The sequence below is a fragment of the Trichomonascus vanleenenianus genome (assembly GCF_965637985.1).
Source record: "Trichomonascus vanleenenianus strain CLIB 3782 genome assembly, contig: TRVA0_059S, whole genome shotgun sequence".
Classification (NCBI taxonomy): domain Eukaryota; kingdom Fungi; phylum Ascomycota; class Dipodascomycetes; order Dipodascales; family Trichomonascaceae; genus Blastobotrys; species Blastobotrys vanleenenianus.
This window is the reverse complement of record NW_027481828.1, coordinates 1-15506: the sequence shown is the minus strand read 5'-3', so window position 1 is coordinate 15506 and position 15506 is coordinate 1. Positions and strand designations below refer to the sequence as shown.

At 51.4% G+C, this 15506-nt stretch overlaps 7 protein-coding genes across 7 annotated transcripts; 2 read left to right on the top strand and 5 right to left on the bottom strand.

Annotated features, from left to right (window-relative positions):
* Positions 1-138: 138 nt before the first annotated feature.
* LOS1 (Ran GTPase-binding protein LOS1) lies at positions 139-3351 on the bottom strand (the record flags this gene model as incomplete). The annotated part of the gene is made up of 2 exons (XM_076687456.1): positions 139-3231; positions 3280-3351. The coding sequence occupies 2 exons, from the start codon at positions 3349-3351 to the stop codon at positions 139-141; spliced, it is 3165 nt and encodes a 1054-aa protein (XP_076538294.1).
* Positions 3352-4702: 1351 nt separating this feature from the next.
* ESA1 (NuA4 histone acetyltransferase complex catalytic subunit ESA1) lies at positions 4703-6085 on the bottom strand (the record flags this gene model as incomplete). The annotated part of the gene is made up of 1 exon (XM_076687455.1): positions 4703-6085. One exon carries the CDS (start codon positions 6083-6085, stop codon positions 4703-4705), a length of 1383 nt encoding a protein of 460 aa, XP_076538293.1.
* Positions 6086-6414: 329 nt separating this feature from the next.
* On the bottom strand, positions 6415-7764 carry PRP46 (WD40 repeat domain-containing protein; the record flags this gene model as incomplete). The annotated part of the gene is made up of 1 exon (XM_076687454.1): positions 6415-7764. One exon carries the CDS (start codon positions 7762-7764, stop codon positions 6415-6417), a length of 1350 nt encoding a protein of 449 aa, XP_076538292.1.
* A 187-nt stretch (positions 7765-7951) lies between these two features.
* PHB1 (prohibitin subunit PHB1) lies at positions 7952-8797 on the top strand (the record flags this gene model as incomplete). The annotated part of the gene is made up of 1 exon (XM_076687453.1): positions 7952-8797. One exon carries the CDS (start codon positions 7952-7954, stop codon positions 8795-8797), a length of 846 nt encoding a protein of 281 aa, XP_076538291.1.
* Positions 8798-9162: 365 nt separating this feature from the next.
* On the bottom strand, positions 9163-10521 carry TRVA0_059S00144 (PalH/RIM21 family protein; the record flags this gene model as incomplete). The annotated part of the gene is made up of 1 exon (XM_076687452.1): positions 9163-10521. The coding sequence occupies one exon, from the start codon at positions 10519-10521 to the stop codon at positions 9163-9165; it is 1359 nt and encodes a 452-aa protein (XP_076538290.1).
* A 1841-nt stretch (positions 10522-12362) lies between these two features.
* Positions 12363-13350, bottom strand: TRVA0_059S00122 (uncharacterized protein; the record flags this gene model as incomplete). Its single annotated transcript, XM_076687451.1, has 3 exons — positions 12363-13029; positions 13082-13262; positions 13317-13350. 3 exons carry the CDS (start codon positions 13348-13350, stop codon positions 12363-12365), a joined length of 882 nt encoding a protein of 293 aa, XP_076538289.1.
* Positions 13351-14129: 779 nt separating this feature from the next.
* TRM82 (Trm82p) lies at positions 14130-15209 on the top strand (the record flags this gene model as incomplete). The annotated part of the gene is made up of 1 exon (XM_076687450.1): positions 14130-15209. The coding sequence occupies one exon, from the start codon at positions 14130-14132 to the stop codon at positions 15207-15209; it is 1080 nt and encodes a 359-aa protein (XP_076538288.1).
* Positions 15210-15506: the final 297 nt, after the last annotated feature.

Genomic DNA, 15506 nt, shown 5'->3' with positions numbered 1-15506 from the left:
TTAGTGACAAAGCCAAACGAGTGTCGTAGTAACGAGAGGATTACGAAATACTGGCATAAAAGCTGAGGTATTGAAGTCTGTATATAATATATACACAATAATTTATACATAAGTGGCATTATAGATTAGCGGGGGGCATTAGGCACGGGTGAGGCGGTTGACAAAGTCTATCAAGAACTTTTTGAAGTCTTTCGGACTGAGAGATGCAAGTTTTTCGATGTATTCCTGGATCAGGTTCTGGGGGAGGCCAATGGCCGGGAGGTATCGTTCCGCTAGGTAGGAAGCGTAGGCCTGGCCCTTTCTATCATAAATGGCTTTCTGGAGCACCGCGAGCTCACCCAGTACTATACGCATCTGAGCATCGCCCGGGTTGAAGCCGGGCTTGCTGATGAGCTCCCAGCAAACTCGAGAGTACTGGCCAAACACGAAGCCGTCGTCAAACCCATTGACCTTCTCGCCTTTGCCGTAGACAAACTCATCTGGAGAGGATGGGTCCGGTGCAATGACGCCGTCACCCCACAGATTGAACATTTTGCCGAGAGTAGCGGCCGAGGTCTTTTGCGACACCGGATCGCTGACGTCTCCAGCATAGAGAAGAATGCTCTGCATAACATTCATGAACGCCTGAGCGTTGTTTTCTGCAATGAACATAGCGCCCATGCCGTTGTTGAGAATGTTGTAAATGAACCCTAGGTAGGAGCGACGCAGTTCATTCTTACGCAGCGTCATATCAGTCGACCCAGTGGCAGCCTCGGCTTCACACTGCTCCATGGACGCCATCAGCTTGGCCACCAGCGGGTCGAGAAGCGAGGTGAACATGTCAAACAGGCCCGACTCGGTGCGGTAGCTGTGCATGAGCTGGCCCAGGAAGCTGAGGATCTCTGGTAGCTCTGAAATGCGACAGTTCTTGAGGGAAACGTTGATGAGCTCAGAGATCTCGCCGAGGATAGACACACCCAGCAGCGGAATGAGTCGCGAAAATGTAAACCGAGAAGCCGTTCGAATGACATCCAGGTTCGCTAGCCGGTCCAGGACAACCAGAGTAACCTGCACAGCGCTCTTGAGCTCTTGAACAGCCAGCTTGGCGGTCTTGGCCGCAAAGCTGGCGCCAATCTCATCGAACCCGCGCGCAAATACGCCAATAGCCAGCAGGTCGTGATGGATCTGGAGAGCTACTTGCGAGTCGTTGGAGACAGGGCCCTGCTGGAGGCACCGCTCAATGTCGGAGAAAATGGGCTGTAGGAACTGCTGCGTGAACTGGGCGCCCCGCTCCTGGTTCGCCATGTTTCCAATCAGAATGCCGCAAAGCTCAAAAAGGTACTGCTGATTCATGAAAGTTTGGTCCACCTCCACTTTTTCGTCACTGTCACTGCCACCACCACCACCGTTCTGGTTCTGCAGAGGCACCTCAGCCTTGATTGTCAACAGTGGAGCAATTGACGAGAAAATATCCTCAGCAATGGCTCCGACCAGCTTTTGCACGGTCTTTACGAGCCGGAAGAACAGGTACCACGACCGGAACTGTACTTTCTGGTCAGAATTGTGAACACCCAGTGGAGACACAAACACTTGGAGCGCCTTGTTGAGCAGCTGCGGCTCCTGTGCAGTGAAATAGTTGGCGTGACGATGCACAAGCTCAATGTAGTGTAGGCAAACGGATGGGTGGTTAACTGCGCTTACTACATCGCTGGTCACCATCTTGACAAATAGCTCGTACAGGGTTCGAGTGGGCTTCGTCTCGACTTCTCTGGGCACGACAATGGCGCCGCTCTTCATACTCTCACCGAAGCACGACAGCTCAAACAGACCCAGCTCAATGTCCCGCCACGCCTTGCCGTAGCTTCCATCCAAGCACCCTTGGATGACGGTAGCCATAACTTCAGTGTACAAATCCTGATCGATACTAGCTATTTGGTCCTGGAGCAGTCTGAGTAGTTTACGCACCTCAAGGAACTCGCATTCGCTCTCGTCTTCTCCGCCAGTCCAGTCCTCGCCATCGTCGTATCTAGCCTTGCGGATAACCTTGTCGAGAATGACTCTGAGCAGGGCTAGCCGCTCCTGGGGGACAAACGTCGCATCGGGCGGGAAGTCAATATAGTATCCAAAGCTGTTCTTGGTGTACTTGGACTTGTCGATTTTGGCTTTGGCGGCGTTGGCTTCGCGCCGTACGTAGGCTAGGTAATCTCGCAGGGCTGGGAACACCTGCATCGAAGTATCGTCGTATTCGTCGGCGAGGAACCGCAGTATAACTCCCATAAGGTCCATGAGGAGCTCTTCAGAGCGCCGGATCTCGCTTGGAGGAGACTCCGGCACGCCTGCGGCTGCTGAAGTCGTTCCGTCCATGATGTGCACGAGATCAAGCGCTACTGCGTTGGTCAGTTTCGCCACGCGCTCATCAAACTCCGCATCGTCTTCGTTTCCACCATTGGGCAGCTGCGAGATAAGCGAGCTCGGGTTAAGCAGAGCAATGAGCTCCAGCTTGTCCGAAGGCTTCATCTTCTTGCTTACAATCTCTGTGAGAGTGTCGCAGGCAGCCAGTCGCGACTTGGGCTTGCCCAGAAGACCGTAAATAAGCCCCAGGTACGTCGGGTTTACAATGAGGGTGATGTCTATCCACGATACCCAGCCACCGATGACCCTCAGAGCGCTCTCTACAATCTCCGTTCCAAGGGTCGGCGGCTCAGTGTGTACACTGGCATACGTTTCCAGCACCGTCATCCAGGATTGGGCCAGCTTGGCCATATCCCGGTCTCGAATCAGGTCTTTAAGTACGTTGTTGCGCTCGGTCACTTCACGCGATCTCGCAATCAAGTTGTCACCAATCTCTTCATGGATCGACTTGAGCACTCGCAGGTACATATCTACAGCCCGCGCATTGCCCACTTCCGAGCTGGACCCGGCCATGAGGCCAAAGAGGTCGTCAAAGAAGGTCGTCCACAGATCACCGTACGACACAACAAACAGGTACGCCAGCGACTCCGCGAGCTTGTTACGCATGTGTGCCCCTTCCGGAGCCCGCGTGGTGTAACCCACAATCTTCTGGAGGTAGCCAAACAGGTGCTCTCTCACGAACTGGACGGATTCGGGCCCCAATCGCGGCAGAGCGGTGTCCAGCACCTGGAGCGCAAAGTGTCTCGTGGCATCGAGCCTTTCCTTGTCCCCTGTGAACACAGAAAGGCACACCTGCCAGCCGTTCTCGGAGTTGCGCACCTCGTTACAGTAGTCAATGGCCTAGCTATTGTTAGTTTCCGTCTCTACCAGGGTGGTGATTTCGCTTACCTGTTGCCGGAGGGCGGGATCTGCTGTGCCCTGCCACGCAATGGCCACGGCCTGATCTAGCTGATCCTCCATGTTATTCTATGATACCTCGGTCACGAAGCCAATTTTGTGGTTTCCTGTGGTATTTCTTCTAGTACCGGCGAGATTGGTGGCTCTTTTTATTTGATTTGAGGCCCAAGGATGAAAAAGTTTGTTTTGCGTGGGTCTGTGGCCAGGCTGGGACGCTTTCCGTCCTCCTGCACAGCCGTTCGTGATATCCGTTGGCCACCTGCCCATGCGACCACGATATGGCTCATGTGGAGTGATGGTTTGAGTACTGCCCTCGTGATGTAAAACGTGACCAGTGACTGATCTTTGTGGAGGGAATGTCGGATAGCGGGAGCTATTGAGTCATATTGAGGTGAAGGAGTGATGTGCGGATCTAAGCAAGTTGTAATTATGCATGGATCAGATTAGATTTAACCATTCCATTTTGGTAAAACAGATTGATCCGTGTTCAAATCCAATTGAGTCTTAATATAGCCGATTTACCTTTTTTTTGATCGCTTACCTCGCATTGCTGGACATACAGTCTCTGCCATTTCTGGGGGCCAGCCCCCAGACCCCCGTAGCTCCGCTTCGCGGAGGATTACGTTCTCCAAGTAAAGCTATCAACAGTAATGGTTTCTTTATTGCTTCCCGGATCAAGCTTTGTACCCTGGAAGTTGACTAATAACTGTGCGATAGGATCATAATGTCTAGAATATCTACATAGTCTCTTCCAGCTAGTTCATTTGAACAGACGATTTACCTTGTATTACGTAGTCCTTTTGGGAAACCTTACTATGTTCAATGAGAAATGTAGATCAATTGACCTCTTAAAGCCTTTTCTATCCCATCTATCCCGTATATCGGTTTCGCAAAGGAGTCATTAAACGTATAATACCTTCAGCTACAGTGAAATCTACCATTAATGATTATCTTAATAATGCTGCATGCCTGTTAAGCTGTTATATCCAGAAAGGAAGTTGTCAAGTTCATCCCCGTACGCAGTCATTTCCACATTGACTCATAGGATAAATAGATCAGGTCAAACTACCAGTATAAGTGTGACACCACTAAGTATTGCACGATATAACAGTAGATCCATGGAGTCAATGGAGAAAAAGATGATACCCATAGCTTTTCCAAAGATCTTAAGACTTCATAACAGTTGACAGATGCATAATCGACGACTGGGATCATAAGACGTCATAAGAGTTGGCATAGATCATAATGTGTCATGTCTATAGGTGACAGATAATATGTCATAACAGTTGAATAAATAAATATCTACATCATTAGTCGTCATTACCACGCGAATTCCAATAGAGGCTATCACGCAAATTCCAATAGGGCTTATCACGCGGATTCCAATAGAGCTTATCGCCAATATGTTGTCGCATTACCACGCGAATCGCAGCTGGGCAGCAGTAAACACCGGCGGCTTCCAATGAAGCTTCTCAGCATCGATGCGGATTCGCTTCTTGCCCTTTTCACGCTCGTACTTGGCCTCCACCGCCTCAGTAATACATATAATATGCTGCCCCCGGTAGTACTTCAACACATTAAGAGTCTGCAGCGTGTGCAAAATATCCGTCGTCGTCATCGCCGTCTGCGTCGCAATATCGTCAATCGTCATTTCGCGCTTGGCGCCGCCCTCCATGAGCAGCTCGACAATGCGCGCTGACCAGTACGCTCGGTACGACAGCAGACCCAAATCCGACAATGGCTTCTCAGGGGACCCCTGCTTGTTCTCCTTAAGACTCAAGTTATAACTAAAGTCAATGAGCACTCGACCGTAACCGTGACGCTGATACTGCGGCAGAGTTAGAATGCACGCGACATTGTACCCTTCGGCAGACTCCTTCTCCTTGGAAAAGTACCCCACCAAGTGGTGTCCCCGGTCATCGCGCACCGTCATGCAGTAAAACAAAAACGGGTCTACATCGTAATACAGCGTCTTGTGGTCCAGAAACAGCTTGGAGAGCAGGCACAGGTTGCGGCACCACGTGCGCTGGCGCCGGCCGTCAATCTCAAAGAATGACACCTTGTCGTCCCGGTAAATTTCGTTCCCCGGCGGATGCCGCAGCGTGCACTTGGCCCGGAACCGCTCAAACTGCTTCTTCGACCCAAAATAGCTCAGCGTGAACTCGCAGATATATATCACCTCTTCTTCAGTGAGCTCAATGGGGTACGGACTGAAGTACCACGGTTCAATCTCATGCTCGCCCATTACAATCTTCTGCAAGTTACGCACCCGTGACACCTCGTGCGCGTTCTGGGTCATTGACCCCGACGTCCTCAGCTTCTCAATCTCCTCCTCGCGGTTAAACTCGCCCGCAGCACTTCCATTGGGGTTTATCTCGTCCATGTCCATCATATCCTTGTCGTCGGCGGACCCAGGGGTCGTCGCCGCCGTGCTTGGAGTCGACTTCTTTGGAGCCTTGTTGCCCCGCCCTTTGTTGGCGACTTTGGACAACTTTGACTTTGACTTTTCGCTGCTCTCGGTGACCCGCTTCTTCTCAGGGCGTGGTATCTCAACAGGACGTGAAAGGTCGATCCGGTCCGCCCGGACCCACTCGTCCAGTCGTTTGTTGAACTCTTCGTAGTGCACATAGAATTTATTGGTCCCGTCCTTCATTTTCTGCACCGACAGGATCTCGGCGCGTCGTTTCTCGCCATCCTTCTCGACGTACACCTTCCATCCGTTTTGCAACTCATCCGGCTGGACGTTCGTCATGAAGTCGCTCACTGGCGTGTTCCGCGAGCTATTCACCTCACTCATGGTGCCTCTGTCGTCCGTTCTCTGCTTATTATCACACGTATCGCCTTGTCGCCACTTCCAAATTTTTATGGTTCCCCTGCGTGCTTGCGCGCGCGAAGATATCACCAACTTCCAATCCGACGACACCCTACCACTATAGTGGTTGATTGGAGCGAAATGCCCCCAATTAATTGGGAGAAATGAGCTTTCTGCCCCAATTAATTGGTGTAGGACTATAAAATCATTGGCTAGACCGCCCATGCTTCACTTGCGGAGGGACTTCGAGTGTAATGGGGGGTTTGGGGGGCCTGGCCCCCCAACCACGGGGTCTGGGGCAGAGCCCCAGATAATTATTGGCCTGGATTGGTGGCCTCGGGGTCTTCGCGCCACACTTTGATGCTCTTATCGGTTTCGCAGGTGAGCAGCCGCAGGCCGGTGCGGTCAAAGGTACTGGCGAGAATACCCTTTTCCGACTCCATTGAGCCCGGGTTGGCAATTGTCTCCATCTGCTGGAACCGCTGGCCCGTCTTCCAGTCGTAGAAGCCCATAGCCCCGTCGTCGGCGCCGGCGAACAGCACACCATCGGAATTAACGCTTAGCGTGTTGACAATACCCTGCTGGGGAGGCTCGAAATTGTGCATAAAATCGCCATTGGGGCACTTCCACTGCTTTATGTTATCAGCGCTACAAGTGGCAAACGTGTACTCGTCCGGGTGGATGGCAACATCTCGGACGGCCTTCTTGTGGTGCGTTAAGACTGTGCGGCTCTTTCCCGCGACCAAGTCCCATAGAATGACAGACTTGTCCATAGACGTGGAGATGATCTGCGGTTCGGCCGCCTGGCACTTGACTTTAACCACTGAGTCCCGATGGCCCTGGAGTATGTGTGCTGGGGTTCGAGACCGGATGTCCCACACTCGTACTACGGCATCGCGGCCGCCAGTAGCGAGGATATCAAGCTCAGGGTGCACATCGCACGTATATATACCACTCAGATGGCCATAGTATTGCATGGATACCTTGTTCTGCTCGAGATCCCAGCATTTAACCATCTTGTCTTCTCCCACGCTGAACAGGTACGGGTGCCGTTCTGAGGCGGCCAGCCCTCGCACCGCCATTATATGGCCAGTAAGCGTGAGCTTAAGCTTGGAGGATGCCAGGTCCCAGATCTTGATCGTTTTGTCAGTGGACCCCGTAGCAAACCATTGGTTCTCGGGGTCTGTGCAGATTGCTCTGACCCAGCCGCTGTGACCATTGACAACGCGCATCAACTTCCATGGAGCGTGCCATTGCGCCTTGGGAGGGATATAGTTGGGCTTGAACTCAGACCTCAGTCCCAGAGCATGGGACAAGTCAGTTGAAGAGGTTATTCTTGGCGTGGTCCCGTTTGCCTTGACTAGGGCAGTGCTTGACTCGGGCCCGCCAATCAGCTTCATAGAGCCATTAGCCACCCCATTAGGGCCAATTAAATTGACCGCCTTGACTTTTGCCGACTTGCTGGCCATGGACTTGCCCATTTTCCTCTCCAGATACGCGGGAAGCGTCTGGGATCGCTCATATTGCATTGCTCGTCGCTTCCTGCTCAGCTTTTGAGAGTCTTCATCAAATGTGACCAGCTCACGAACATCCTCGCTGCCAAACAGCTCTCCTGTAGCTTGTTCTATAAACTCCATCCTCTCATCACCGCTTTTTACCGCCATTGTTGGCAATCTTCCAGCTCTATAGTCTCTAATCAGTCGTCGCTCACACTGGTGGTAGGTGATAGTGAAAGATTTTTGGTGATGTCTGCGCGTGCGCTCGCGTTTTGTCCCAACCGCCCTCCCTCCCTCCACACAACGTCCCAGTCGAAAAATTGCCACTCACCTTCTCCCTCCAAGCTAAAGAAGAATGTCGCGATTGTTCTCCAATCCGTTTGGCGGGCTTGTTATCCCAGTGCTCGGGCTGTACCTGGCCCAGGAGTCCATGTACGATGTGCGTGGAGGCTCGAGAGCTGTCATTTTTGACCGATTGACCGGTGTCAAGCGGGAAGTGGTTGGCGAAGGCACTCACTTTTTGATCCCGTGGCTGCAGAAGGCGGTTCTTTACGATGTGCGCACCAAACCGCGAAACATCACCACTACGACCGGATCCAAGGACCTGCAGATGGTCTCGCTGACCCTGCGAGTGCTCCACCGGCCGGATGTGCTGCAATTGCCGCGAATCTACCAGAACCTGGGTCTCGACTACGACGAGCGAGTGCTGCCGTCCATTGGTAACGAGGTGCTCAAGAGCATTGTGGCTCAATTCGACGCGGCTGAGCTGATCACTCAGCGAGAGGTTGTTTCCGCCAAGATCCGGGAGGACCTGCGCAAGCGAGCCAACGAGTTCCACATTGAGCTCGAGGATGTGTCCATTACTCACATGACGTTTGGCAAGGAGTTCACCAAGGCTGTTGAGCAGAAGCAGATTGCCCAGCAGGATGCCGAGCGTGCGCGATACACTGTAGAGAAGGCCGAGCAGGAGCGACAGGCCTCGGTCATTAGAGCTGAGGGTGAGGCCGAGGCTGCCGAGACCATTTCCAAGGCGCTGCAGAAGGCTGGTGACGGTTTGCTCATGGTGCGACGAATTGAGGCCTCTAAGGATATCGCCACCACCCTTGCCCACTCGCCTAATGTCACTTACCTGCCAAGCGGCAAGGGCGGCTCCAGTGACTCTGGCAATAGCAACAGCCTGCTGCTAAACATTGGGCGATAAATGCTCTATATTTATTCGTATATGTACAAAGTCAATCAACCTTTATGAACCAATTCTCACTGGTCCCCTCCCATGAACAATCCCCGCTTTCAATTGACTTGGGGGCCAGCCCCCAAACCCCCGTAGCTCCGCTTCGCGGAGGTCAATTCGGTCTCTACAAGATCTCTCCGCGAAGCGGAGCCCCAGGGGGGTTTGGGGGGACTGGTCCCCCCCCCCCCAATAATAACAGTGGAGTGTATTCGAGGGCCAGCCCTCGAGCTCCCGTAACTGGGGGCCAGCCCCCAGACCCCCTTGTGTTAGGCAGTTTTGTATAAAGAAGCTTAATAATTTGTCGTTAGTGTGTAGTCGTTACAAAATAAATAATGCTATCTCCTGAATTCGTGATGGAACTTCTGCAATGAAGAAGTTTGCGAAGACGGGCTTGGAGCTGGTGAAATTTCGTTCGTGCTTGAGGCACGCAAATTAGTATCGTCGGAGCTTGATGAACGCAACACAGGTTCTTCGGTAGGTTCAGCGGGGGTAGCGTTATTCGAGGACCTCGAGGTAATAATAAACCTGGTACCCGAAGAGCTCGAAGTGCCTGGGCGGAAGGAAATTACGTCCTTGTACCACTGGGCGATTTTCGCCGTAAATGCGTTCCCACCACTGCCATCAGACGAGTCTGTAGTGTCGCTGGTAGTTGCGGAACTTCGTGCCAATTCGGGCTTCTTCTCGCGGCGTATGCTCGAATCGGACCCGACCTCGAGGTCCAAGATGCGGTCTTCGTTGTAGTATTGACGGCCCAGCACGCTGTTGAGCTGCTTTTCCTGTGTCTTGTGCTCCAAGCGGTCCACCCAAGTCCACGCGGAGATGCTGGCGCCCATGAGGGCCGCCAGGTTGGCCTGGTTCATCCACATGTAGATATCCTCGCGGACCAGGTCAAGAATAAATAGTACCACCGGCGCCATGGCCAGCAGATTGCTGATAATTGTTAGTAGAATGATCCCCTTGCTTAACACGAGTGGGAACATGGTGATCGTGTAATATACAATGCAGAATTCAAACAGAATGGCGGTAGCGATCGAAAAGAGGTATCCAAACACGATGAGGGCGTCCACCGAGTCCTTGCGCTTGTCGGGCTCGGGCGCAAACAGGTTCGCCACCATGAGAACGGTACTCGTAATGACGAACAGGTTTCCGCAGAAATATATTAGCAGCTTCTCTCGCTTCCGGCCGAAAAGCCGCACCACCGTCCGCACGTCCTGCAGCAGCAGGCATGTCGTGGCTATAATCCGGGCTACCTCGACCTTGACGCTGTCCAGCAGCAAGTTTTCGATGGCCCCACCATCGGTGAATCCGCGATAGTACTGGTGACGCACGAATTGAAGCACGTCGGCCGACATAAGCGATATCGTAATCACCGTTATCAGGGCTGTGATGTAGAGATAGAGTGGACGGCGGTACTTCGAGGTAACGAGCCCAAAGAATAGCAGCCAGATGGCCACGGTGGACCCGGCTACTGCGTATATCAGCGGGATCGAGCTTTGTGAGAACGGGAACTCCCACTGCACGAAAGTGTGGTTATTCCCCACGCTGGGGTACAGGATGTCCATAAGCGACGTCTGGTTCGTGATGGGCACAACCAGGTACCCGTTGGAGTCGCATTTTGGCTGGAATGTCGCGTTGTGGATCTGTGACAGGTTGAGCACAGTGGACCCGTTGACCACTACGGTGCCGGTCGGCATCGCGACAGCTTGGCAAGCCGCCAACGTTTGAGTGGCCCCCTGTCGCCAGATATTCTGCTTGCGAAGCATCAGGGGCTCATATCACAAACTTAATTTGGGCTATTATAAGTCTACCCCGGATTTTCCAAACCTTCTAGTCGACGCTTCTAATTTGAGATTGCGGCCGTTGCATCTCTTCTTGGCAAAAAAGCTTGTCCTTTTCCTTGGGAGGGCAGGAAGTGTGCGGCTGTGTGACACGGGTTCCGCATCGGCGACTTTTTACCGGCATAAATTTGCCGGTTTCCTGCAGCATGGGCATCTCATCTTTTATCTTTCGTTATCTCATGGGGGAATGTCGTTTCATTGAGTTTGAGTTTGATGGATTTGTTATCTTATCTGGTGGAATGTTTGTGTGCCCCAGGGGGGTGAAATTCGCCGGATTCGGATATCAGCGATACGTAGAAACATATTAAGTACTTTCGTACCGGTAGTAGGTACGCTTTGTATTGGTACTATGCCTGGTGCCATTGTAGTACAGTGATATCAAGATAGGAGTAATGCTTGTAGTAATATAGGAAGATAATGATGGATATATAATCGATATGATTTTTGCTGCAGCCCATTGAATTTATCTTGTATTCTTGTCACTATCTTACCATGATTCAGTAAGGTGCTGAGTTCTACGCCTATCAATTCTTCCACTTGCCAAACTTATTTGTAGTCTTATGGTGTTATGAGTATGATAATATATACAATAGCTACCGGTATTGTATCTTGTTATACGAACGATGTGCCTATTTCAATTCCCTTTACGTAAGCTCCCTCTGTTAAGCGTTGGCGAAACCGCATTTTTTGTTCTATCAACACAAATTCGGTTTATCCTATTGCATAAGACCAAATATAATTGATAATGTTATAATTGTAAATCGGAATTTATATTCAATTAACGGTTACCTGGTAACTACAGTTGTGGGTGGCTTATATGCAATAGTATACCGGTGCTGGGGTAATGTCTCGAAAAATTTGGCCGCGCATAGACATACAGTACGGTGAATCGCTGATGATCACCAGCATTAATCACACACCTGGTGGTGATAATATCAGACTGGTTATGGACGATGGATAACAAAACGTTCAGGTCGGAGGTGGAGATCCTCCATATGCTCTACCACCATAACAAAAACCAGCATAAAGTGACAAAATGGTGGAAACATTTTTCAATATTCCAACGGCAGTGTAAGCATCTAGACAGGGCTCTGGTTCAAGGAGACACCAAAAAAGCCGAGATGATTTGTGGATACTTACGATGGAAGCTTTTACCTGGTCTTCACCGCTCCATCCATAGTCTTATAGCCCAGGGCCAGTTTGTCACCCTTGGATTCGCAATAATCGCATCGGTCTCTAAAATCATTGATCTAATTGAGCCTCTGACTCCACATAAGGAGACCAAGGCCATTGCCATTGAGGAGACTACTGAACAAGCTGTTACTAAGGCTGTTAGTATGTCCCGCGAAATTCTCCCCAGCCAACCAATGCATGATGTTGGAGAGGTTATCTCGAGGGAGGATATCAAAAAGAAAAAGCCCTCGCCAATTTCCCCAGACAGTATACCTATTGTTAAGGAAAAGAAAAAGAAGAAGCGCAAACCAGAGGAATCAATCAAGAAGAAAACGAAGAAACAGAAAAAGTCATCTCGGTCGGAAATAGACGACATATTCGGCTTCTAGACCAGCGAGAACCTAACCGAAAACTAGATGAACCAAACCAACATTAGATGAACCAATACTATGAATTCTAACCCCGCCTATTTAGTAAAACTATCTAATCATGTCGCCTTTCGAGTTAGAATAAAATTAATCATGTCATAGCAGAACCCTACGGGCAAAGTTCGGCAGCTCAAAGCTTGCCTCGTGAATAGCCTTATTGTAGTACCGGTTAATGCTCTTTTCAACGTCCTCCGGCCACGACCGTACCGGAACATTAAGTCTTGCCTGTGGATCCTTACAGCACACCATGAGCCCGAGCTGGCCAGAGGTATATGTCGGAACGCAGGCGTGCGTATACTGAACAGTAGGGAAGACCTCCCTGCACGTGTCCTTGAGCGACTTGAGCCGGTCCAGCCGCAGCCAAATGTTCTCCGATGCCTGCATGATATACACGCCTTTCTCCGTCAATGCCTTTTCCATGAGCTCAAAATATGTCTTCTGGAACAGCTGCTCAGCAGGGCCCTCTGGGTCGGATGAGTCTGTGATTATGACGTCGTATTCATTCTCCACCGTGCGCAGATATTCAAACCCATCGGTAATGATATACTTTACTTTTGGATGGTCGAATCCCTTGGCCATGTTCGGTAGGTACTTCTGGCTCAGTCGAATGACCGACTCGTCAATTTCGACGAGGAGTGCCGACTCGACGCAGTCATGCTTGACAACCTCTCGCAGCACCCCACCGTCGCCTCCTCCAATGATGAGCACCTTCTTTGGGTTCGGGTGCGAGTTCAATGCAACATGGGCAATCATTTCTTGGTACCTATCGACGTTAGTTTTCTTATCTATTGGCGATCGGTGTTTGATATACATACGCGAACTCGTCGCGTTCCGATGCTTGGACCACGCCGTCCAGAACCAGGACATTGCCCCAGTTGCTGCTCTTGAACACCAACACGTCCTGGAAGTCTGATTTCTCAACGTGGAGAACCTCCTCAACCTTAAGTTGGAGAGCCTGGCCGGGGAACTCTTCCGACTCTTCTCGGAACCAGCCGTCTACCAAGTTAGTTTCGGCTTGAACATGCCAATCGCGTTCAGGGAAATACTTACCCTGGATTTTAGGATGTGTGAGGGCCTGTGCCATATTAATGAGTTAGGGGTCTATTATCGATGAGATGGGGTTCTGAAATCTGTGTGGTAATTTTCACCGTATTTCATGCGCGCACAATTGAAGTTCGGAGATACGTAAATTCGGCATGAACTTGATAGATAAGCCTACCTATGGGATTTATGAGATAGTTTTGCACTATTAATGATCCACGGGTATTGTTCTGGTTAATATCCAAAGGGTTGGAGTTGCGGTAAGTATGAAGGGGCGCCGCACCCGCACGCCGCATTGTATGCGGCTGAAACAATTGGCTTACGGCACATTCGACTGGTATACAAAGGCTATTAGGAAATAACCAGAGACGTCTACTAATTACAAAAACTTCGACTAAATTACCAGCGAAGGATTATTTGGACGACTGTAGGGAGATGGGGGTTATCAGAGTTCCGCTCAATGCCTGCTGGAGTGCGTTCCTTCTAGCAAATCAACAAAACCCGACGCGAAGCGTCGCTACGGGGGGTTTGGGGGGCTGAGCCCCCCAAGTATGTCCAAGAAGAGTTCTAATTAGTGTACTGCTTGGTTTATCAGTGGTGAAAGGAGTGTCTGCCGGAATGCGTTCTATCCGCACTTGATCCGAGCAAAATCACCAAAACCCGACGCGTAGCGTCGCTACGGGGGGTTTGGGGGGCTGAGCCCCCCGAGTAAACTCCAGGAGGAGTTCTAACTAGTGTAAATTGGTTTATTAGTAGTGGTGGATGGAGGGTTGAAAAATTCCCATCGCCGGTGAAAAATTCAACCACACGATAACGCAAAAAATGGTGTACCACGAGATCGAAGCGAGCAAAGACGCATCGAAGGTGTATCTTGCCGAGGGGGAGTACATCCACTGTGTCGATATTAGCACCGAGAAGGTTGTGGCGAGCTACAAGGCCGAGAACAGCTACTTCCACCGGCTGCGGCTGAGCAGATCAGGCAAGTACCTGCTGGCGCTGGAGAACGCCGGCAAAGAGGTGCATGTTATTGACGCTGAGACGATGGAGACAGTGTCCAAGCGGGTCATGGGCAAGCGGCCAAGCTCGCTGGACAGCGCCAGCGACGACTCTGCCCTAATTGTCAGCGACAAGTTTGGCGACGTCTACGGGCTGGACATGACCTCGACCGAGGAGTTGCTGGTTGAAAACAGCCCGAACGAGCACAAGGTCGGCCCAGTGGTCGGTCACGTGTCGATGGTGACCGATGTAGCGCTAGGCGAGCATGAAGGGCGGCGGTATGTCATTTCGGCCGACCGAGACGAGCACATCAGGGTGTCGCGGTACCCGCAGGGGTTTGTCGTCGAGCGATGGCTGTTTGGGCACAAAGAGTTTGTGTCGCGGATATCGACTGTGCCAGGGCTGCCAGAGCTGCTCGTATCGGCTGGGGGTGACGATTTTGTCGCACTGTGGAACTGGACGACGGGCGAGGCCCTCGCGAAATACGATCTGCGGGGGATCATCTCCGAATATTTGACGGAGGAGCACAAGCCATTGAAGGCGCAGGGCAACCTGCCAGAGATTACTGTCTCGTCTCTGGCTCTATATGGGGACTTCGTTTTGGTTGTGGTTGAGAGTACCAAGGCCATCGTTCAACTGCGTGTTGTTGATGGCAATGCGCTGGACCTCGTATCGGTCAAGTCATTTGACAGCATTGTTGTCGATCTGTGTGCGGCAGCCGACAAAGTCTATGCTCTATTGGACGATTCAGAACCAGTCAGGGCATTGGAGATCACCGATACGGGTCTTTCAGAGGTGCCAGAGGCCTCTGCTAAGCTGGCTACTCTCGTTGCTTCGCTGCCGCACGGCTCTACGGAGGTTCCTCTCTTCCATGTTAAACAGCTACGAAAGCGTGGCGAGTTCTAACTACCATCGTCTCATCTCTACTACATACATGAACCATTAATTATTACCGCATTCCCCTCGGCGGATCAATTAGAGTCTGATATCCAGTCCCCCTTCCGCCCGATGCCCTCTATAGAGCCCCCCTGGCTACATGCATGTAATTACTACTTTCCTGAACTATTATACATTAGTATTATCACTCAGTTTTAACCATTAGTATCACAACTTGATCCATTCACACCAGTTATTACGCCCCCCCCCCCCCCCCCCCCCCCCCCCCCTCCCCTCCGCCCTTCTGCGCCCCGCCGCCCCCCCCCC